Below are 21,120 nucleotides of genomic sequence, written 5' to 3'. Positions count from 1 at the left end.
CAGCTCACTATCACATGTCAGAAAAGGCAATGAACCGGTCAAATTTTTAGTCAAATGACAGTAGAGATGTACTCTATATTGGTGTTATTATTTTTCTGGCGTATGGTGACTCCTGCTAGACACAAGGGGAAAAAGAACATATTAGAACAATGATCTTCTTATTGCTAGAGCCTACAGTTTCTCAATAAAGACTCATTATTTTAGTCAGAAATAGCATTTCTTTCTCGCTCGTGCTACACTCCACTGCCACCATCTCACGCACAAGTGAACTTAGCCAACCATGTCACAGATTTCTCACACAAGAAATCGTTCACAAAGCCAAAAATAAAACATAGAAGTAAAATGAAATAAATAACGAATAAGTTTACGAATGATACTTTGGCTAGGAATTACTTTTAATCGCTGACTTCTGAGCTTCTCTGTACACACTCGTCAGCTCCCTTCAGTTGTCATGGCCGCCAGTGTCGTCTGCGTCTTTTATTTCACGAGAGTGAGCTCCCCTTGCCCAATGTTTATTTCCACTTACAAGCGTTGTACCTTAGCTTAAACCTTCATTAACAGCAATAACATCTGTTTATTGTCCTAAGGTCTTTATTGTTGACTTCTTCCGTTTATGGTGAGGTATGTCGGCATGAATCTCGAGAACAGAAGGCGTGGATTACTCCAGAGTTAAGGAAGTATCTTGCATCGAGCTTTACGAGGGCATTAAAATTAATTTGCGCTCCACCAGTTTTTAAAACAAGATAGCTCTCTACATCCCCTGTCCTTTGATAGCACATGAGTGGAAAAGAAGGTAAGTACAATCTTACCCACCACACCCTATTTGAAAACTGATAAGCAGATTTCCTTTCAATTTATGCTGACATTATTACAGGGACATTTTAGAATGCTTTTATGCCAGTATTTATTCCCTTTGGATATACATCTGTAGAATTAGAAAAATAATTGTCTTCTTCTACCACATCTTTGCACAAAAGATGGTATAAATGGAAATATATTTGTTTAACGTATTTCCAGAACGAGAGACTTTAGGACTTGTTATTATTACTTGGCATAGCAAGAACCTAAATAGTACAGTAACAACTGTGTCAGTCTCTAACACCTCTGAGCCACCACGAACATCACCTGCGACCAAGGTCGTGTATTGAGACACTTTTATCTGTATGACAATGCCGAGGTCTAGCTTCGTGACGAACTGAAAAAGACTTAAAAAATGACTAAATTAAAAAAAATTCTTATCAAAGGATATAAAGCTCCTAAGGTCCCCTGCAATGCACTCTGTGACAAGACACCACCAGTCCCCCCCAAGATGAACGCCTTCTTTATTCTGGCCTGTTTTCTCGGGTAAGCTGACGGATTTGAATAAAATTTAGAGACTAGTGTCATTTTGAAATAAAAACGAAACTACTTAATGAAAAAATGAGAACGGGCAATACTTTTGATTATATGAAATAGAAAAAAAACTTTCTGGCTTATGGTAGCCGGATTAATGTTTTGGATAGGAACAGTAATTTCTGGTTTTGGTAATGGTGTCTGTCATTTGACATCCTGCTTGTTTATCTTTTCCCTTTTCTTTCTACAAGCGCGGCAGCTGCACAGCTGCACACACAGTGTCATTCCAACGCACAGCAGCTGCGCGAAGTGGAGGTTGTTGCCCTTGTAAGTACTTTAATTATTATTATTACATTACTTTTAGCATTATGTTAGATATTATAATCATTATTATTCAATTATGTTAGCAATATGATTATCATTATTAGTAGTGTCATTAGTATTAGGAGTCAGAGTATTGTTGCTTCCCTTTGTTAGCACGTACGACACATTTTCGTGATTTAGTTATTCAGTACAATGGTAAAAACAAAAACAAAAAAATAATAAGCAAACACTGTACATTTGGTCCAACAAAGTATCGGCTCGTTTATTCTAAGGTTGTTACACATGCAACAGTTCGCTGATTTTCCAAGAAGATCGTTTTCTGCGTTAACCTATAAAAGAACTCGGTACTATTTAATAAAAAAAAAAAAAATACTTGCACCTCACTAAAATGTCTATCAGTCCTTGTTGTCCTCGAGATTATTTTTGTACAAAGCTTAAACCAAATTAAGCTTGATTTCTTATTTTTAATTTATGTAACCTAAGAGTTGTCAATTAAAGAGGTCTTTATATGAATTCCTTTCTATGCTCTTTATTCCACTTTAGGTGGCGGACATCGTGGATCGTAATGAGGACAACATCATTACTGTAGGAGAGTTTGTGGTTGGCTTTGCCGACATTCTCCAGTACCAGCGTAAGTGTTTGTACAATATATTACCGATACAAAATCCCTGTAATTATTGGTTAAAATCTTATTTTCGAAAAAAAGATAAACCTTTGACTTCAGCTGTCATTCTTAATCAGATACAACTGCGTGGTGCAGATACCTTTGATTTCCTCCAAACTATATAGTGGTTCAAACACTCGCCTGTGAACACAGGTTCGGGGTTCAAATCTCCTCCCTTTTCCTCCACCATAGTGCGAAATCGCAGCAAGGTGGAAGAACTTTCCTACTAAATAAAACCAGCCAACCAACAAATTCCCACACAGATTAGATTCCAGTACACACTCAAAACCTTATTTACAGCACGTGCAAGCACACACACATAAACACACACAGAGACACCAATTCTTTGATACTCACGGGATCTTTGGTGAACATTCTGCAATCAGTTCCCTTGTCCGAGGGCGTCATCCTGGGCATGACCAGAGAAGCACTGGTGGCGCTGGCGGCGGCGGCTGGCTTGCATATCACCAAGGAAGAATTCGTCACTAGGTGGCATGCGCGTTTCGGAGACAGCATGGAGTTCGCTCGTGCCACCTTCGAAGCCTACGACACCAACCACGATGGTGGTCTGTCTGTGTTCGAGATCGAAAGCATCGTTGACCACGTGCTGGAGCGCGAGGGTAAGTTACTGTTTACCTTCTTTACAATGTTATCCTATATATCTAATCAGTAAATCGCCAATTTTAATACAGGTCTGCCATATACATCACAGGTAACTTCTGAATACAACGGTTTTTTGAAATATTGAAGAGCTTACATAGTGACTGCTTATCTCCAGAGAATGTTTTGTGTATGGCAGGGTTCTGAGGGTTGGAACTTTAGGTGGCCCTCATAAATGTTGAATCATTATCTATACCCATTCGTCATGAATGTGATTTTAAGGGACTGATAACTCTTAGCGTGATGGAAACTTGTAATGTCTGTGTAACACCCTGTGTCACAAGTAATGCTCTTGGTTTGTTGCAGATAACGGAGATGGCAAAGTGTCTGGAGCTGAATTCCGCGCCTACCTCCTGTGGGTAAGTGTCTGCCTCGAGATTTATTGTCTCATTCTCCCTCTTGAGCTGAGGACCATACATACGAGCACACATGCATACACACCTCTATATTTCAAATGCAGATATGTTTTGTCAATGTGTAAGAAGGTGTTATTTGTGAAATGCCAACTGTGATGTGCAAGGTACCCTGTACACAAATGCTATTCTCTATTTCAGGTGTACGGCCCACCCTGCGCCTAAGAAGAGAAGACTTAATTCACTTCACGAACGGATTGTTGTTAGAGATGGAAATGTTTCATTAAAGAATCCTATGAATGAAAATGGCGAGCTGTATTATCTGGTGTTGTGACAATGATTAACTAGAATTAAGAAACTCGTCAATCACTGTACTCTATCTGTATGTCTGCTGGACTTGGAAAGGGTGTTCAATCACACAACTGAACACATGTACATCCATGTAAATAAAGCAGGACAGTCACCGCTGTATACCCATTAACACACACACACCTCTTACAGACTGAAGGTGCTAATGGATAAAATAAACTCATATTCTGGGTCTCATATAATTAGACTAACGATTAAAAATAATAACTTTAAAGAGATTTCTTTTGTTTTTTAAGAAAGAGCAAGAAATCAGGGACTTTTTATTACTTGTTAGCATTGCTATTTTACGGATAATTGGGATTATATCTAGAAGTCGATCTTGAAGAGGCAAGAATGTCTTTCACCTGTCTTTTTTTCGCCACAAATCTTTTCCTGGCTCTTCTTCCATGTTTGTACTTGTTTGTCTGCGTGAAGTATGTATGTATATGAAACTAACCCAAGAGGTTAGACCACTTCCTAAAAACAGAAATAAAAGATGCCCACCCTTAACAAGCTTCTGAAGGGAATATAAATCCCGCTTTTCTATCGTTTTTACTCACAAATTTTTTCAGAATTCGCCAGTTTCAATACTTTTTTATTTCTTTCATCTGTTTATAACAGTTTCTTTTTTGTTCCTAACTGATATTTTGCAAAGTCCCGCAGACACAGGTGTTAGTGGATTTTCCTCAAAACTGTTAATTCTTGGCAGTCACCTGTTCGCGGCTGTTCTCTGCGCAGGTGTGCTGTTTTTGGACATCAACAGTCGTTGTAGACCTGAAGCAAAGTAGTAAATAATTAATATTAGTTTAGTACTAGGGTCTTGTAAAAATGTTGATAAATTTGATTGAAATAAAGACACAAGCGGTAAATGAAATGCAATGAAAAGCTTTCAAAGATCGCGATTGAGTTTGAAATAATCGGGTGTACTGCCTTATTCAGAATGTTTATTGTTATTGTTGTGAGCTAAGATAAGAATGTTTCTCCTCCCACCAACAGCTGATAGCAGTGTTTGAATAGTAAATAAAAATTACATTTGTACATTATGTATGGATGAAATGTATAAAAATATAAATTATCTGTGGTGCTTTTAAACATAAGATTTCAGAGCACGGATTTAAAACTGGATAGACCCTGCGTGCTGTAACTGAACCCATCTGACCACTCACAATATCATACAAATCAGCACCGAACATGAACCATTTTTTATCTACCTCCTCAGTTTTGAAATAAAAGCACGGCAATTAATTAATGCAATTTAAAAACACAAAAAGCATGGAAGGTTGACAGTGCAAACCCCTCTCCAACCAAAATACAAGACAAGGCAGTCAAAAATGTGAGTTAAATTGCAATCAGAGCATCCAGGGTCTATCAATTAGTTTTATCAGTGTATCAGAGTGTGAAATGTCTAACATGCTACTGAAAGCAAAGGAGGATACTGACGTGGATCAGATAGTCGCGGAATTCCTTGGCGGTGAGTATTCCGTCTCCGTTATCTAAATAAATCATAAATATTGCATACATCATCAGATTGCTTCTTGGGGACTCCGCAAATACATTCTAAAAATCTTTAACATAACCATGGTTAATAATGATGATAAATGTAATAATAATTCTCAAGATGATGATGAGGATGAGGATGAGGATGATGAGGATGATGATGATGAGGAGGAGGATGAGGATGAGGATGCACTTCAGACGGTTCCCAGTCACTTAATCCCCAGACACTTCATCCCCGACACTTCATCCCCGACACTTCATCCCCTAGACTTTTAATCCCCAGACACTTCATCCCCAGACACTTAATCCCTAAACTCAATCCTTAACTATAAAAATTATGAAGTCAGCGAAAAATTTAATTGAAATTCAAATTCAAATCATGCTATTAACTTCAACGACATTTGAACATCTACAACATTAGTTAAAGTTCATATAAGCTAGTAAATTTAATGTTCTTCAACAATATGATATGAAAATAGTTCTTGAGTGTCGGGGATGAAGTGTTGGGGATTAAGTGTCTGGGGATTAAAAGTCTCGGGGATGAAGTGTCGGGGATGAAGTGTCGGGGATGAAGTGTCTGGGGATTAAGTGACCGGACACCACTTCAGACACGTCAGTCACAGCTGTATGTGTTGATGTGTAGATGGCGAGAGGTGGCGCCACTTGCCTGACACGTGGTACACGTGTTTCAGGATGTGCTCCAGCTCGATGACGCTCAGCTGTCCGTCGTGATTCTCGTCGTAGGCGTTGAAGGTGGCTCTGGCGAAGCCCAGGTTGTCGCCGAAGCGGGCGGTCCACTTCTCCACGAAGTGCTCTTTGTCTATCACGATTCCAAACTCTGCTGCCAGGGCCAGCAACTGCTGGGTGCTGAAAGACAGGACGACTGCCTCGGAAAAATGGACTGAAAGTAAGACAACAACTCTCATTAGTATCTTCCATTGACATCACAAGCACCTGAAATGTCAACAGGACCTAGAGTAATATTTTTATGTAAGGGCAAACAATCTGGGCACATTTTAAAGCTTTAATAATCTATTTTGTCACATGTCACGACTTGTACTCGGATTTGTTCAAAACTAATGTCTACTAGAATAGCAAGTTTGAGAGAAATAAAGATAAGATGATTTCTTCGTCTTAAGCTTGCACACCAAAGAGCAGAAAAAAATACATAAATAAATAACAAAAGGAAGGACGATAGGAAGAAACTTCATTTAAAAATATTTTACTTTGAAATACAGTTAGCATCATTTTACTTAAACTGACAAATCACAAACCTGTATTTCAGTTTTTAAACAATTAGCTTAGTTGTTAAGATATTACTCTGATTTGAAAAGAGAATACTTGCGTTGATATCCCAAAATTTCCGCAAAACCAACTACTATTTCGGCGGTTGAGATAACATTGTCTTGATTGCGGTCCATTAAGTCAGACACCTGTAAAAACATTTGCGAGAAATAGGTTTTAATAATCACAAGTGCGCATGTAGCTCAATATTATTATCAGGCTTACAATTCAATACACAAACAGAAGAAGTAGAATGAGATGGGCAATGGACATCAAGCAGCATGTGTTATTTCACATTTCAAATGAATGCTACTCACCAAAGCAATGACCTCCTCCTCTCTCTGCTCTTGGGCGGGTGTGTGGCATGTATGGTTCTGAGCCAAGGCAGCACTGTGAAAATACAGGTTCAAATAAATGCAGATGTTAGGAACCAGTACTGAGTATTTTCAGCAATACAATACTGGATCTTATTTGGAAGAACTAAAAGAGAAAAGAGACGAAAGAAAGACGGAAAAAAATGAAAAGAAGGAAAAAAAAGAAGAAAAATGAAATAAAGAAGAAGATGAAATGAATGTTTAAAGGGTTAAAAGTAACTAAAAGCAAGGAAAATAAACAATAATTACCACAACAACACAGCAAATACCACGTAGGAAAGCATTGTCGACCCTTTGTCTGACCAAAGCAACACGGGCTCTGTACCAAGATCGTGCACAAGATCTGAACTCTACCTCAGAGCTCAAGATAACAAACAGTCAGCCCTCTGGGTGAGCCGAAAACAGTTTAATAATATCCCAGTGGATATATTTTTTGAGCCTTCGACGAGCGGTCATGTCCTTCTTGCCCTGACCGTTATCTGCTCCGTGACAAAATAAATAAGATTCAAGTAAAATAACATCAACACATCTGGTGCCAGTGGTCTGTACACAAAGAGATTTCATTTCACTGACAATACAGTCTGCTACATTATACTAGTTTGAGGGTTTTTTTCCAGAAAGAAGAAGGAAGTTAGATTGGGATTGCTATGTGAATTTACTTCAAACAAAAGAACATGGGTATGTGTCACTAACTAGGACTTCAGCTCCAGGCTGTACCTGAGAGAGTTCAGTTATTAGGTTTTAATTGTTTCACCTATTATTTTTGTGTGTGCACAACTACAGTCTTAGTTCAGCCACATGGCTCCGTTTGTAAATAAATGATAATTAAAAAAATTCTTGTTGTTCAGACTACAAGGCCAAAATTAATAAAGAGTACCCTGAGTTTCCATTTTTGGTTGTAGAGAGTGATACAGAGGAAGACGAGCAGGTGGACTAGTCCATTGACTATCATCACAACTTTTGATAACTATTTTGATTGGTGTAATGGAGGTTGACGTTTATATTCAACTGGATGAAGGGAAGAGGATGGACATAAAGACGATGAACAAAACCCACTTTATCCATCATCAGAGTGTCGACTACCCGGCTGTCCCCTATCTCTCAAAGAATCGACCCATTATCGCTGTGGCCGATTTTGACAACCCTCAGAGCCAGACTAGAACCGTCTGGAAAAGTCTGTAGCAGTCTGGCACCGCCATCTGGCGCTGGTCTCAGTGTGTTCATGAGATCTGAACCCCCCTTTGTATCAATAGTGAAGTGAAAAACGAGGCAACCCCCCCCCAAAAAAAAAAAAAACAAAAAACAACAAAAAACTGTTGATCTTGCTGATGTCTCCAATAGTGAGACTGAAGTCGTGTTCCAGGCCACACTGACTGACATTTCACTCTGGGCATGATAAGAAGAAGGTCACTTATAAAGAGCTATGGAGATGATTTAGTATCTACCAATTTTTTTAGAAATGCTCAATATTTGTTCTTCTTTTTTGTTTTCCGTACTTTAGTAGTTTACAAGAGTGTGTAGTGAGACAAGAGAGTCAAGGGAGTACATGGTCAGATAACTTAGAGCAGACCTGGGCAAACGCCGGCCCGCCTCCTGTCTCTGACCGGCCCGCCCGCTGGCCTGCCCGCCAGTATATATACTATACATACACTATTGGATAAAACTGAGTTAACTGTATTAGTCCGGCCCTCTAGAACCATCCCAGTTTCTCATGCGGCCCCTTGGGAAAATTAATTGCCCACCCCTGACTTAGAGGCTGTAGGAGCAGTGAGATGTGAGTGGTTTGCAGTGTTTAATAATGATGATGATGACGACGATGACGATGATGATGATAATTTTAGTTATTTATACATTCAAGCGTGTACAAAAGTTGACAACACAAACACAGTAATGGAGGGAGAAAGTCTTTACATAAGCTTCACACTAAAACACGGGCACATATGTCAGATTAAGTGATGTCAATGTAAGGGTTGTACATAGATTAGAAGACGTATATAGGTTTTTAAAAACGTTTTATAAAGTATTCTGCATTATTCGGAGAAATAATGGTGAGTTGTTCAGACTACAATGCCAAGATGAGTAAAGAGTTCTTTTACTAAGATTTCCTTTTTCGATGGAAAGTGATGGAGGTTCAGAAATTAAACGAAGATCAAAGAGTCTTTGAAGTAACATAGATAACGAGTCCAAACTATCTCCAAGATACAACAAGGGTTTAGTTGATGACATGGACACAAATGGTATCCTGCTGACAGGGCACAGAATGTCAACAGTGAAACCCCTCCCCATCTCACCACTTCATTTTCCTTTCCTGATAAATCAGATAACTACCTTTTCCACGATCTTTTGGTCTGAAGTAAAGAGTTCCAATCTTCCCCAGTCAGTGGGGTGGCGTGTTAATGGAGGTAATCAAATAAAAGATGAACATGCCTATGTTGGACTTGTTTAAGGAGGCTTTGAATTCGGTAAAGCATATGTAGACTTTCTCTTGAAAGCTTTATTCTGTTCAGTAGTATCTTTAAATACTATCATAAGATGACTCCTCTAGATGGCACTCTCACAGGTGATGCCTCTCTTGACAAAAGGATCCCAGGAAAGATCCCACTAATCAGCTGTTGGCACTGGAGACGGCGTGGATGAAAGTAACCCCAGACATTTTACAAGTTGGTCCCTACCAGACTGTTACAGTCAACAGTAAATGTAGCATTACACTCAGCTGTCATCTGTTATGGTTACAGTCCTCTGGAGGCGAAAATACCGAGGTCTTTATCTGATTCGATTGCAGAAAATCAACCTTGTACCATGGCTTACTGATATTAATACCAGACACACGTCAACCATCCCTGACAAAGGTCACGACCCTTGAAAAAGTAGGTCACAGTCCGTTACATAACGATATTTTCATTTTTATAAACTCTCATTTATTTATATTATGTTTATAGACAAATGCAATAAAATAATCACACCTGATTGTATTTATTGAGACAGACATAACGTTTTCACACCATGAAAAATATTAGCTCACATTTTAAAACATTAAGTTCACCTTCGGAAAGTAAGACTTACAAGTGTATCTACTAACCCTGGTCGTCTGTCTCTCTGACACTGCTGTCATGTTCTCAAGATAAGTTATCCACGCTTCCATCCTTCTCTCCTATCGTATTACTCCCATTGTGGGACACAGTCTAGCAAAATCATGTAAATTTTTTTTTTAATTTTTTGAGAAAATATACGCAAGCATTAATCATCATTTTTTTTACCTGACACGTTGTACATTTGTTTGTGTATATTAGATGACAGTGAGAGGCTCCAGCACTTTTGAGTGACGAAGAGGTCCTGTAAGGTTGTCAGTGCTGCCACCTGTCCACAATGCTTTCCTACCTTGCTTTTCTGGGTGTCTTATGGTGAGAATTTCATCTTTCGTTTTTCTCTTCTTTGTTATCTCCATGTCTTTATCGTTTTATGGTTCTTTTTCTTCTGTTCCTTTGTCTGTGGCCTCATCTGTTTGTCTTAAAAGTATTTAGGTGCCACATTACCACAAAACAACCATAGCAAGTGTTTGAATACAGCCACACCTGTTCACAAAAATATTTTCCTAGTTTACATAGCTCTTGGGAATCTCAAAGCACATCAGTTACATATTTTCTAATTTTCGAAAAATTTCAAAAAATATGTTTCCGTCGATGGAACAGAACTTCTCGCTATTACCTTATTATTAATTTATCTTTATTTTTTTTTCTTCATCCACATGTGACACCTGTTTGTATGCTTCTATAGCGTGGCTTCTGCACAGCTGCACCACACCTGCCACTCCAATGCACAGCAGCTGAGAGAAGAGGAGGTAATCGCTTTGGTGAGTACCAAACTACTTCCCCTACTGCCCAAAGATATATATATATAAATGATAGGAACTTGTATTACTGCACTGCTAGCAGACATCGAGGCAGATGTGTACAAAGCTTCCGGTTTAGTCACATTGTTTAGGCTCGCCGAGACTAACAGCGGAGAACTTTGCAAGAGGCTAAGCCTTGGTCTTGGCAGACAGACAGCAGTCCACCTTTACACATCCATGATTTGACGAAAGGAATGTCCAATAGCATGCTACCTCTCTCCTCCCACAAACAAACAAACAACAAACAAACAAACAAACAAACAAACAAACAAACAAACAAACAAACAAACAAACAAACAAACAAACAAAATTAATAAACAAAACAAAAATCTTTTCATTTTTTCCCTCTTTCAGGTAGCTGATCTTCTAGACCGCAATAACGATGGGATCATCACAGCTGGTGAATTTGTCGTGGGCTTCGGTGAAATTCTCGGGTATCAGTGTAAGTTGCTTTATTGGTTGTCTTGCTTCCACGAAAGCAGCTGGTTTTCCACAACCTTCTTTAACTCCTGTGTATATCAAGGAAACTTGTTTGAGAGAGTTAATACAGCTTTACACAACATAGATGAACTTCTTTTTCTCATTTACTGTCCGCAAAAAGACTGATCCCTTTTTTTAAATAAGGGAGAATATCTATAGTCACCTGTTATCTAAGGAAATGTATTATTCCTTTCAAAGACTTACTGTAAATTGGATGTGACTGTGTGGACTACTATATTTATTAACTATGCAGAAAATTTTTTAACTGTTGTATCACCCATTGATCTTGTTTGTGAGGTGTAAACAACTTTGCTTTTAGAAACAACTGCTCGTTATTGGTGTTATCATTGGTATGATTGTCATCATCAGTCCAGACTCCGGAAGCTCAGCTTATCGTCATGAACAGCACTCAGCTGCTGACCCTGGCTGCCCAGTATGGCATCGTCATCGACAAGGAACACTTCGTGCAGAAGTGGCATCAGCGCTTTGGGGACTCGGTGCAGTTCGCCAGAGCCACCTTCGAGGCCTACGACGATAACAAGGACGATAAACTCAGCGTCCTGGAGATCGAGAATATTCGATTGCATGCTTTGGCCAGAGCAGGCAAGTTGAAGCACCCACTCCTGTCCCCAACGATAGAAATATGTGCCAGATGTGCCATGTTAAAACTAATGAATACTACAACTAACAATAATTATTTTTTTTGTAGGGGAAAGTTGTATGCTCCATAGAAAAGAAAAGTGAAGTGAAGAACAAATTATCTTGTAAAACAGACCCTGAGTGGGGAAAGGGGTGTACATGTCGAAAAGGGGATAGAGAGAACAATCCAGGAGACGGGCAACGGTGCAATACAAATCAGTAGTTACTAAAACGAGTCTAGATCAAAGGACAAGAATCCCCTCGAGTCAGTTAAGAAAAGGGACATCACTCTAATTTTTTTTTAATTTTTCATATTTTGCTAACCTACTCTGATAATTTTTTTTATAACTTCTTATGTTTTTTTTTATTCTCTGTGTTCAGATAATGGAGATAACATCCTCAATGAACAGGAATTGAAAAACTACTTGAAATTCGTAAGTTTACTTTTTTAAAATTACCTTTTTTGGATGGATACATATTTTTTTGTGTATTTAGCTTTTCGAACGTGTGAATGAGTCATAAGCAGGTGTCTTACGAATGCATCTATTCATTACTTACACCCCTCCCACCTCAACCCTGCACACAACGAGAAACTGTACTATCAACTTTAAAACTATTTTCATCAATGGAGATAATAAATAAAAACAGCATCAACGAAATGATGATCCTGCTTCATGTTCTTGTCGTTAATCTTCCTTCTCCTTCTGTGGTTGTAATTTTTTTAGGGTAACCATAACATTATGCGATATTTATATGTGATGAATAGAATGATGAAAGATATGATTATATTGCAGGTGTATAGCTGCTAGTCAGTGGGAAAGGTTTCTGGACAGATGTGTGTGAGACTACGTTCCACGTAGAGTATGAGAGAAGGTTTTACATAACAAAATACAACATCTCCATCAATGAAACAATAAAAGCAGCTGATGTAGATGTCAAAATTCGTGTTCGTTGGAAGTATGATTCTGGACTTTGCAGACATGAATGTGCTGATACAGATTTTACATGCATACATAGACTTGTCATTCTAGACAGTCCAAAACAAATAATCATGGCCACTGCATATTCATGAATATATATGAGCATGTGATAATAGTAATGACAAAGCAGATTATTTATTGAACATCTTTCAACAGCAATGGGAGGAGGTAATGACGAGCTAAAAACACTTTCTTACTAGGAAAAGACACGGTGGTATACGAGAACAAACCATAGATAGATAGGTATCAAATGTCTGTAAATAATTACAAAGTCTCTGTCTCTCACACATACGCTTGCACGCGAACTATTTGTAAGGCTGTAGGAAACCGGGGTACCTTATAAAATAACCGAGTCAGTCCTATGGACGACGTAGCGACACGTGTCGAGCACGAATGTTGTTTGTAACGTAAAACTATATTCATTCATGCACATCATTCAGACCAGCGATAAAAACTGACAAACACACAATTAACATCCTTCAGACAATCATTGACTTGCCAGAGCTAACCCTAAGCATGACTCTCTCTTGTCACTCTTAAATCTATGAACTTTGCCAGCTACCTGTTTTAACGAGTCGTGTGCCCCAGGACCCAGCTCTCAACGGCCCTGAGCTCAGATTTACAGGTCAAAAAGCCAACTGAAATCCGATAGTTTTTAGAAGAGAACAAAAGTTAAACAGCACTGGACAGCAACGACATAAGGAAATAAAGCACCGACCTACACAATGGGCACCAAAAACATAACAAATAGAAACCGTTGCGCCACCAGGCCACCCTGCGGGCCGCAGGTTTCTTACAAAGGGCCACCTGCGGCCCGCTGGAAGTCTTTGACATGCCTGCTCTAAACAATTTTAGTTTAAATTAAGTTTGATAAGTAAAGCCTCTCTTACAAACATCAAAATATAATACAATACTAAGTCAAATTATACAATGTGAGGTTAGAATATAATACAATGTAATTTCAGAATATAATACAAAGTGATGTCAGCATACAATGCAACATCAGATTAGAATATGAAACAATACTAGGTTTAAATATAATACAATATGAGGTCAGAAAATAATACAATGTGAAGTCAGAGGTCAAAATGTGAGGTCAGAATGTGATACAATATGGGGTCAGAATGTTTTACATCAGAAATTATTGCATCAAAATATAATAATTTTTTTATGCGCACAAGAAAAACCTTCCTTTTGTAGTGTCTCGGGTGACATCAGTGAGGTAGCAAGTCAGGCGCCATGGTAACAGTTATTGTACCGATTACAGAGCACAAGTAGAGAAATCGTTCGTAATACACTGAACTTTCTCTTGATTATAACACGAAAAACAAATATCATATTTTGTTTTTTTAAGGTTAGTATGGTAATCTCTATAAAAATGTGGCATTTCATGTAGCATGTCCTAACAAACTGAGATAAAATGCAGAACTTCATGCCTTGTCTGTATAAACAAACATAATTTGTCTCGGAAATCCATAAAATCATTTACACACACAGGTTCAGTTAATTATGTGAGCTGGAAATAAACATGAATGTAGCCGCCTGCTTTATCTGCTTCCATCTCTCTCTCTTACCTCTCCTTACCACTGTTTGTCTTTTATGTCTATCCTCCTCTCTTTTCTGTTTCTTTCTCTCACCTCTCTCGAGATCTCTTACAGAGCTTACCTCCTGTTTCGTTTATCTCTCCTCATTCCTCTCTTTCCCTCTTTCTCTGTTGCCGATAACGTGATGTAAATCACGTGATGTATGCATGCAAAGATGTTTAGAGCCAAGGGGCCTATCTATTATCTACATGATTCATTATCTATCCTGATATTGATACAGCTCCACGTCTTAAACCGCTTGTTGTCGATAAGAAAGAAAGATGAAGGTCTAAGTTTACATTCACTTGTTGCCGAACCATCTGCCTCATTCTCCAAATTGCTCAACGTCTACAGAACGAAACGAAATAATAACACCAAACTGCATTTTACATTATTCTCTCTTAAATTTTGTTACTCGTTTTAAACATGGGAAAGAAAGAGAAATTTATTTGAATAGTTTCCAATTTCCCAACAGTGTTCGTCCTCCTTCATCTTTGTGTTATCACAATAGCCAGTCTTTACATGTTCTCAAGGTACTCTCTCCACCACATGAAGCTTCCAGAAAAAGTGCAGGCTTTTTAGACCATTATCTTGTTATGACCAGCTTTTAAATTTGAGACAAGAGAAACAGAGATTGTTTGTCACCTGACATGTCATGACCTAATTTTTCTTCAATAGAATAATATGTCAGAGCACATTTGAAGTACAACGGCTCCCCGCCATATTGTTGTCCAGGCCGCGTGCTCAGCTCTCCGCAATGGTTTCTTTCGTGGCTTTCCTCTCCCTGTTGTGGTAAGAAATTAATTACCTTTTGTTTTTTATTAACCTTCTTTTGTCCAATTAAAAAAAAATCCCGTCTTTAATAATAAAAAAAGCAGTTAAAAGAAATTTACAGTGTTTGCTGGGAAGAGTGAGTTTAGAACTTGAAGAGAATTTGTGTTCATCACCTCATCAATGACATCGTCTGGTGACTTCGTTGAGGAATGACACATTAAGTAAACCACATCAACCTTCCTTGCTACAATTATTTTAACAAATAATAGTGTATACACATGTTATGAAATGTAGAACAGGTGCTGATGCATGAGGAGATGTGTGCAAGCATTTTTAAGGATGTGTGCATGTGTGTTGGTTAGTGTGTACGTGACAGCGTTGTGTTAAATGCCATGATGTCTATGTACACTGACACTCATATGTACACTCATATGTACTTGTGACCAGTGTGGCCTCGGCCCAGCTGCACGGTGTCTGTCACTCCAATGTGCAGATGCGAAAAGAGGATGAAGTTATTTCCTCGGTGAGTACCACATTACTTTCTGTCTGCCATTAAGAGCGATCTGTGACTATGTAATGGAAAATAGTCCGTGTCAAATAGAGTTTTTTTTTCTTTCTAGGAAGTAATCATTATTTAAATACTACATTGCATCTTTTCTTTGCATTGTAGGTCATTCACATCGTGGATCGCAATAATAATAACATCATCACAGCCGGAGAACTGGTCGTGGGCATCGGTGAGATCCTTCAATATCACTGTAAGTCACTTGTTTTCATGCGCCTAAGATGGATAACAACGCTTTTGTTATTGTCATAAATCCTCCTCCTTCTCCTCATCATCATCATCATCATGGTGGTGGTGGTCAATTTTGGCTGGTCGTTGGGACACAGGATAGATATTACAATCAGTTCTCTCTCTCTCTCTCTGTGCCACGATTTTGTCTTACTTTTAGAATCACATTGCAGTCATCTTTTGGAAAGTAAAAAAATATCAACAATTTTCGTTGCACACAGTCCACACCCCGACAACACAGCTGGTCGACATGACCGCCATCGAGCTGATCGCAGTTGCTGCCGAATACGACATCATCATCGACAGGGAGCACTTCGTGCAGATGTGGCACGAGAGGTTCGGCGATGCCTTGCCCTTCGTCAGGGCAACCTTCGATGCCTACGACGAGAACAAAGACGGAAAACTCAGCGTGCTGGAGATCGAGAACATTCGACTTCATGCTCTGGACAAAGCAGGCACGTTAATTAACGGTGCACCCTTATACTCTTCCCTTGTGTTTACATTTTTGTTTAGTAAACGGCAACCTTTCATTTCATCTAACAAAACACGCCAAATAATTGAATGGACAGAAAATTTCTTATGCTATTATATTATTTTTATGTTTGCTTCTTTTTTAAGTTGGAATTTTCTTGTTTGCTCTGATGGTTTCAATGGAAGGAAACAGTTTACAAAGAGTTTGTTAATGATGTGATATAAAAATGTTCAGGAAAAAATATTTTGAAATTTTACATCTTAAATAATTTCTTAAGTATATATTTCTCTTTTGAAATGTCAGCATGACAAGCAGAATGTACAAGTAAATAATTTTTGTCTCACTTCTGATTGAGAACCATGCGGTTTTTTTTAAACAGATAATGGGGACGGCATTCTTACCGACCAGGAATTTCGCAGTTATCTGAAATTTGTGAGTTGATTTTACTTTTTCTGGAAACACCTCTTAAGTATATTACCTTTGACTGAAGAGTTTTAAAACTTCATTCATAAAAAAAATATCTCAGAATCTACTAGACTGCTTTAAAGCAAAAATATAAGTTATTTAGTTGTAGGAAAATTCTGCTTTAAAGCCATTACAGAGAATAAGTTTAATTACTTGCTGTCCACAACACATTTGTCAAGCTGCTACAAACACCTCAAGTGAATCGGTAAACACATCTATTGAATTCAGGAACTCAACAAATTCGTTGTTATTACACAAATAGACCTAACCTATTAACTATCTTGCTATAGGCACTTCATTTAATACTTTTTTAATTTTCCATGGCAGATCTACACCTGCTGATTATTGGGAAAAGCTGAAAACTTCATTCAGTGTGTTGACAGTCAAAGCGCCGCCATATTTCTTCTTGCAAATACATTGCACTTACATTAATAAATCCAGAAAACACATGTTCTAAAAATGTACAATATAACAATATAAACAATAAATTTTTCAAAAAAAGTTCTAAGCGTTAGTCTCTTCATTTCTAAAAAAAAAAAATTATAAAAATCAGGTGATGCTGTATTAGAGACATTGTGCCACCACTACTAATTAACTCCCCTACAATTTTCAGTAATTACAGTTATCTCTACAGCGACCATATTTAGTGACCTCTCTTCTCCCTCCGCAGACCTTAATCTTCATGTCGTTTGATGCACATCCTCATGTTAAAAAGCGATGCGCGCGCTTACATCCCTTGGTCAGTTCCGAGTGGTCCACTGTGACTAGCGTTTTTTTCAGGCTCCGATGCCGAGTTGCTTCCGCCCTCCTCTCTTTGTGTCAACCGTTAGTTATTTAGCATTTTCTTTGATGATAAAAGAACTGAATATTAAAATCTCGGTAACTCGGTAACTGAAGAAATATTTTTGGTTTTTAAATACATGTATCTCCATGTTATCTCCCTTTGTTCTTATCTCCCTTTGACATGAAGGCAACAACCCGGACAGCTTATCTATAAATATAGAGCAAGGAGATCATTCTTTTAATTTCCACCTTCAACTTCTTTGTCTGTTCAAGCTGGAATAGATCATATAATTGGAAGAAATGGCAAAAATATGAACAATCAACATTTTTTTAAGCAATAATAAAGGGAGCTAAATCAATAAATAAAAAGAAAAGAATATTGAAAGTTGGGTCAAGGATTTTTGTTATCTTATAGAAACAGTGAAAAATAGCGGCGTGGTGGTATCTTTATACACGATTGGAACCATGGGTGTGGCAGATGACTGGATTTCGAAACAAGCGCATGTTCTACACAAAGGTTTTTTTTTCGACCTCACCCCGTCCGCCATTGTCTTCAGTTTTGTGACCGAGTCGACATCTTGCGAGCATTCTTGGGACTGACCGGGTGCTACCTAGCTCAGACAAAGATTTAGCGATGTTTTCCTACATTGTTTTCGCAGGGTTGTTGTGGTAAGAGTTTCTTCTTTTTTCCTTTTAATATTTATTTTACTTTTCTTGTGTTGTTGTTTTGCCCTCTTTCCTTTGTATTTGTTTAGTCTCTGGCCCGAAGAATGTAAGCAAAATGTCACTGACAATCTCCAACTGAATTATCAGAAAAAACTTTAAAATTAAGTGTCGAAAAGATTCATATATAAAATTTAAAACTTTATATTTTAAATAATATCTGGTATTAATTCGTGATGTTCTATAAATATTTAAGGATTGGAATACATTTGAAAATTGCGAAATTTGTTGTACTACGCTGATGTTCTTTCACGTGTTGATTCGATATGAGTTTAATTTTATATCAGGATTTACACTGAATATAATAATAATTATTATAATTATAGTGTTCTTCAATGTACATTCTCACAGCACCGCCTTGGCTCAGCTTCACTCCACGTGCCACACTAATGCTCAGGAGTTAAAGGAGGAAGAAGTCGTTGCCCTGGTAACGCGCATATCAGTTCTTTACTCGATGAAACTTTTTTAATACATTTTGCTTTCATTTAGTTTTAGAATGTTCCTGCTCCTTATTCATTTCTATGTTTTAAAAGACTTTCTGTTTTTTAACTGTTTTTTTTAGACCGTTAAGCTCATCCAAACGCTTCTTCAGTAAATAATATTATTATCCTCATTCTGTTTGATCACGTGTTCGTGAATGCTGGTAAATTCTGGGATAATTCTTTGAGATAAGTACTAAAATGCTTTTGTATTTTGATTATTAATCAGTAAAATATGAATTTATTTATTTACTTCTCAAGCGGGCTCTTCCCGTCATGCGCAGAAAAAAAGAGAGACAAACATCACATGCTCCCACAAAAACTGCTGAGAGAAAATTTTTAATTCATGGATTTCAGTGTATTTACGGATTTTGCTTTATATTTACGAGTGAAACTAGCATTTTAGAGACTATGATATTATTTCCACAGGTAGCCGATATTGTAGACCGCAACCAAGACAATGTCATCACAACCGCAGAAGTTGTCATCGGCTTTGGTGACATTCTGGGATATCAGTGTAAGCAATCTCTTATAGTTCCACCTGTGAGAGAAACAGCAGACAAGCTGAGTATGGTGTGTAGTGACATCATCAAGATGAGATTTCTTTCTGTTAACTTCTGTTATTAGAATAGAGGATGACCGTGCAGACTTTATAAAATATTAAATAGTAATATTACTTTATTCATCCCCTTCCTGAGACTGAATAAATTGGCTTTCCTTCATCAGAAGATGCTGATTATCACTATTTTTCCTCGTTTTCAGTCTCAATGGCAGAGTCGTTGATGTTGTCGTTCAGTACACAGCAGTTGCTGGCCCTGGCAGCTCAGGTGGGAATCCTGATTGACCGAGAACACTTCGTCCAGAAATGGACTGAACGCTTCGGCGACTCTGCGGCCTTTGCCAGAGCAACCTTTGATGCTTACGATGAAAACAAGGACGGGCAGCTCAGTGCCCTGGAGCTGGAACACATCCTGAAACACGTGTACCACGTGTCAGGCAAGTGGCGCCGCCTATGTAGGACAAATGCTCTTCATACTCATTAACTGAAGGAAGATGATGTACAAATCTCTAGATAGGTTATCAGGCGGCTGATTTGAACCTTTTCACAATTTCAGTTGCTAATGGTATTGCTTTGATTAGCAAGGAACACTTCATATTCAGTTTGCAAATGAATGAACATGAGTAATTTATAAAAATCTAGAAGTGGTGTTAATTAGTGAGCACTGTCATGATTTCAGATAACGGGGACGGCATCCTGACTGCCAGGGAGTTCAGGGAGTACCTCCTTTACGTGAGTGTGCTATCATGACCGCATCTTCAACTATCTACTTCATCATCATTGACCTACCCATACATCCAGCCAACCATCTAACCACTCAGTTTGCCCACCCATCCGTCTGTCTACCCGTCTACCTGTCAGTCTATACGCCTGCTGACTTATTAAATTATAGAGCCAAGAGTGAAGATGCCACCTTCTACTTCTCTGAATAAACTCTAATTCTCTTTTTAATACATGGAAACAGTGTTTAAGGATAAAGTATAATATATACTGGGAGTCCTCTGTCTGGGATTAATATTCTCACCAGAATAAGAGTTAGTTCTCAAACTGAAGGGTTTTCGGATTATTGACATAACGGTTATCTTACAGACCAGCAGGTCACGTGACGTGTATGAAGCTGCATAAGCTCTTGTCTTTATATAGAAACTGAGTATGTACTCTACACTGTGATTGATCAAAAAGACAAACAATATGAAAAATGACTTTAACCTTCGTATTTTGGCAATAAAAAAGCAAAAAAAAATCAATCTTTCTGTCTGCTGAAATCCTGGGAACAGATGTGTGCAGTCAAAACCAAAACTTTGTCTAGATTAAATTATGTTAATACTATAAATCCGAAAGAAGTTGTGTTCCAATTAATAATTACATATTGACAATTTAATTTGAATTCTTCTTGTAATTTTAGTCATTGTCTACCTTCTACATTCCAGGTCTACAAGGCTTGTTGATCTCTGGAAGAGAAATGCTTTTCAAGCAAAGGACTGGACGAGGTTTAAAACAAGGTCAACATTTGACAAGAAGATTCCAATGATGATGGGTTTAAGTACAGCAGCACTGTATCCATCAGGAACAAAAAAGAAATTTGTTAATTATCTAAATACACATCTAAATGAATATTCTTGTGATTGGTATGGCTGTTATTATTATGCTTCAGAGTAAGCAAGG

The 21,120-nt window shown here is 38.0% G+C and overlaps 5 protein-coding genes across 5 annotated transcripts; 4 read left to right on the top strand and 1 right to left on the bottom strand.

Moving 5' to 3' along the window:
* Positions 1-762: 762 nt before the first annotated feature.
* Positions 763-3,639, top strand: LOC112563025. Its single transcript, XM_025236712.1, has 7 exons — positions 763-793; positions 1,245-1,344; positions 1,584-1,659; positions 2,200-2,287; positions 2,707-2,940; positions 3,287-3,339; positions 3,535-3,639. The coding sequence occupies exons 1-7, from the start codon at positions 778-780 to the stop codon at positions 3,556-3,558; spliced, it is 591 nt and encodes a 196-aa protein (XP_025092497.1). The 5' UTR covers positions 763-777; the 3' UTR covers positions 3,559-3,639.
* A 619-nt stretch (positions 3,640-4,258) lies between these two features.
* LOC112563052 lies at positions 4,259-7,245 on the bottom strand. Its single transcript, XM_025236753.1, has 6 exons — positions 7,086-7,245; positions 6,780-6,852; positions 6,524-6,611; positions 5,846-6,079; positions 5,122-5,174; positions 4,259-4,455 (listed from the first exon to the last, which is right to left on the bottom strand). The coding sequence occupies exons 1-6, from the start codon at positions 7,118-7,120 to the stop codon at positions 4,438-4,440; spliced, it is 501 nt and encodes a 166-aa protein (XP_025092538.1). The 5' UTR covers positions 7,121-7,245; the 3' UTR covers positions 4,259-4,437.
* A 2,875-nt stretch (positions 7,246-10,120) lies between these two features.
* LOC112563051 lies at positions 10,121-12,785 on the top strand. The gene is made up of 6 exons (XM_025236752.1): positions 10,121-10,237; positions 10,611-10,686; positions 11,080-11,167; positions 11,575-11,808; positions 12,226-12,278; positions 12,639-12,785. Exons 1-6 carry the CDS (start codon positions 10,203-10,205, stop codon positions 12,651-12,653), a joined length of 501 nt encoding a protein of 166 aa, XP_025092537.1. The 5' UTR covers positions 10,121-10,202; the 3' UTR covers positions 12,654-12,785.
* Positions 12,786-15,075: 2,290 nt separating this feature from the next.
* LOC112563163 lies at positions 15,076-17,413 on the top strand. The gene is made up of 6 exons (XM_025236927.1): positions 15,076-15,199; positions 15,629-15,704; positions 15,852-15,939; positions 16,196-16,429; positions 16,826-16,878; positions 17,239-17,413. Exons 1-6 carry the CDS (start codon positions 15,165-15,167, stop codon positions 17,251-17,253), a joined length of 501 nt encoding a protein of 166 aa, XP_025092712.1. The 5' UTR covers positions 15,076-15,164; the 3' UTR covers positions 17,254-17,413.
* Positions 17,414-18,169: 756 nt separating this feature from the next.
* LOC112563162 lies at positions 18,170-21,073 on the top strand. Its single transcript, XM_025236926.1, has 6 exons — positions 18,170-18,363; positions 18,769-18,844; positions 19,326-19,413; positions 19,659-19,892; positions 20,135-20,187; positions 20,886-21,073. Exons 1-6 carry the CDS (start codon positions 18,329-18,331, stop codon positions 20,901-20,903), a joined length of 504 nt encoding a protein of 167 aa, XP_025092711.1. The 5' UTR covers positions 18,170-18,328; the 3' UTR covers positions 20,904-21,073.
* The last annotated feature ends 47 nt before the right edge of the window (positions 21,074-21,120 follow it).

The sequence above is a fragment of the Pomacea canaliculata genome, linkage group LG4, assembly GCF_003073045.1.
Source record: "Pomacea canaliculata isolate SZHN2017 linkage group LG4, ASM307304v1, whole genome shotgun sequence".
In the NCBI taxonomy this organism is placed as follows: domain Eukaryota; kingdom Metazoa; phylum Mollusca; class Gastropoda; order Architaenioglossa; family Ampullariidae; genus Pomacea; species Pomacea canaliculata.
Note: the sequence above shows the minus strand (reverse complement) of the source record. Positions and strands in the feature narration are given on the sequence as shown.

Bases quoted from the DNA above. Each gene is read 5' to 3' on its own strand.
- LOC112563025 (XM_025236712.1), top strand. The intron at 1,660-2,199 runs GTAAGTACTTTA...ATTCCACTTTAG, and splicing joins AAGTGGAGGTTGTTGCCCTT to GTGGCGGACATCGTGGATCG. The intron at 2,941-3,286 runs GTAAGTTACTGT...GGTTTGTTGCAG, and splicing joins CCACGTGCTGGAGCGCGAGG to ATAACGGAGATGGCAAAGTG.
- LOC112563052 (XM_025236753.1), bottom strand. From the start codon at position 7,120: ATGCTTTCCTACGTGGTATTTGCTGTGTTGTTGTG. The intron at 6,080-6,523 runs GCAAGTATTCTC...TCTTACTTTCAG, and splicing joins GGAAATTTTGGGATATCAAC to TCCATTTTTCCGAGGCAGTC. The intron at 5,175-5,845 runs GCAAGTGGCGCC...TGATTTATTTAG, and splicing joins ACACGTGTACCACGTGTCAG to ATAACGGAGACGGAATACTC.
- LOC112563051 (XM_025236752.1), top strand. From the start codon at position 10,203: ATGCTTTCCTACCTTGCTTTTCTGGGTGTCTTATG. The intron at 11,168-11,574 runs GTAAGTTGCTTT...TGTCATCATCAG, and splicing joins TGAAATTCTCGGGTATCAGT to TCCAGACTCCGGAAGCTCAG. The intron at 11,809-12,225 runs GCAAGTTGAAGC...CTCTGTGTTCAG, and splicing joins GCATGCTTTGGCCAGAGCAG to ATAATGGAGATAACATCCTC.
- LOC112563163 (XM_025236927.1), top strand. From the start codon at position 15,165: ATGGTTTCTTTCGTGGCTTTCCTCTCCCTGTTGTG. The intron at 15,940-16,195 runs GTAAGTCACTTG...CGTTGCACACAG, and splicing joins TGAGATCCTTCAATATCACT to TCCACACCCCGACAACACAG. The intron at 16,430-16,825 runs GCACGTTAATTA...TTTTTTAAACAG, and splicing joins TCATGCTCTGGACAAAGCAG to ATAATGGGGACGGCATTCTT.
- LOC112563162 (XM_025236926.1), top strand. From the start codon at position 18,329: ATGTTTTCCTACATTGTTTTCGCAGGGTTGTTGTG. The intron at 19,414-19,658 runs GTAAGCAATCTC...CCTCGTTTTCAG, and splicing joins TGACATTCTGGGATATCAGT to TCTCAATGGCAGAGTCGTTG. The intron at 19,893-20,134 runs GCAAGTGGCGCC...TCATGATTTCAG, and splicing joins ACACGTGTACCACGTGTCAG to ATAACGGGGACGGCATCCTG.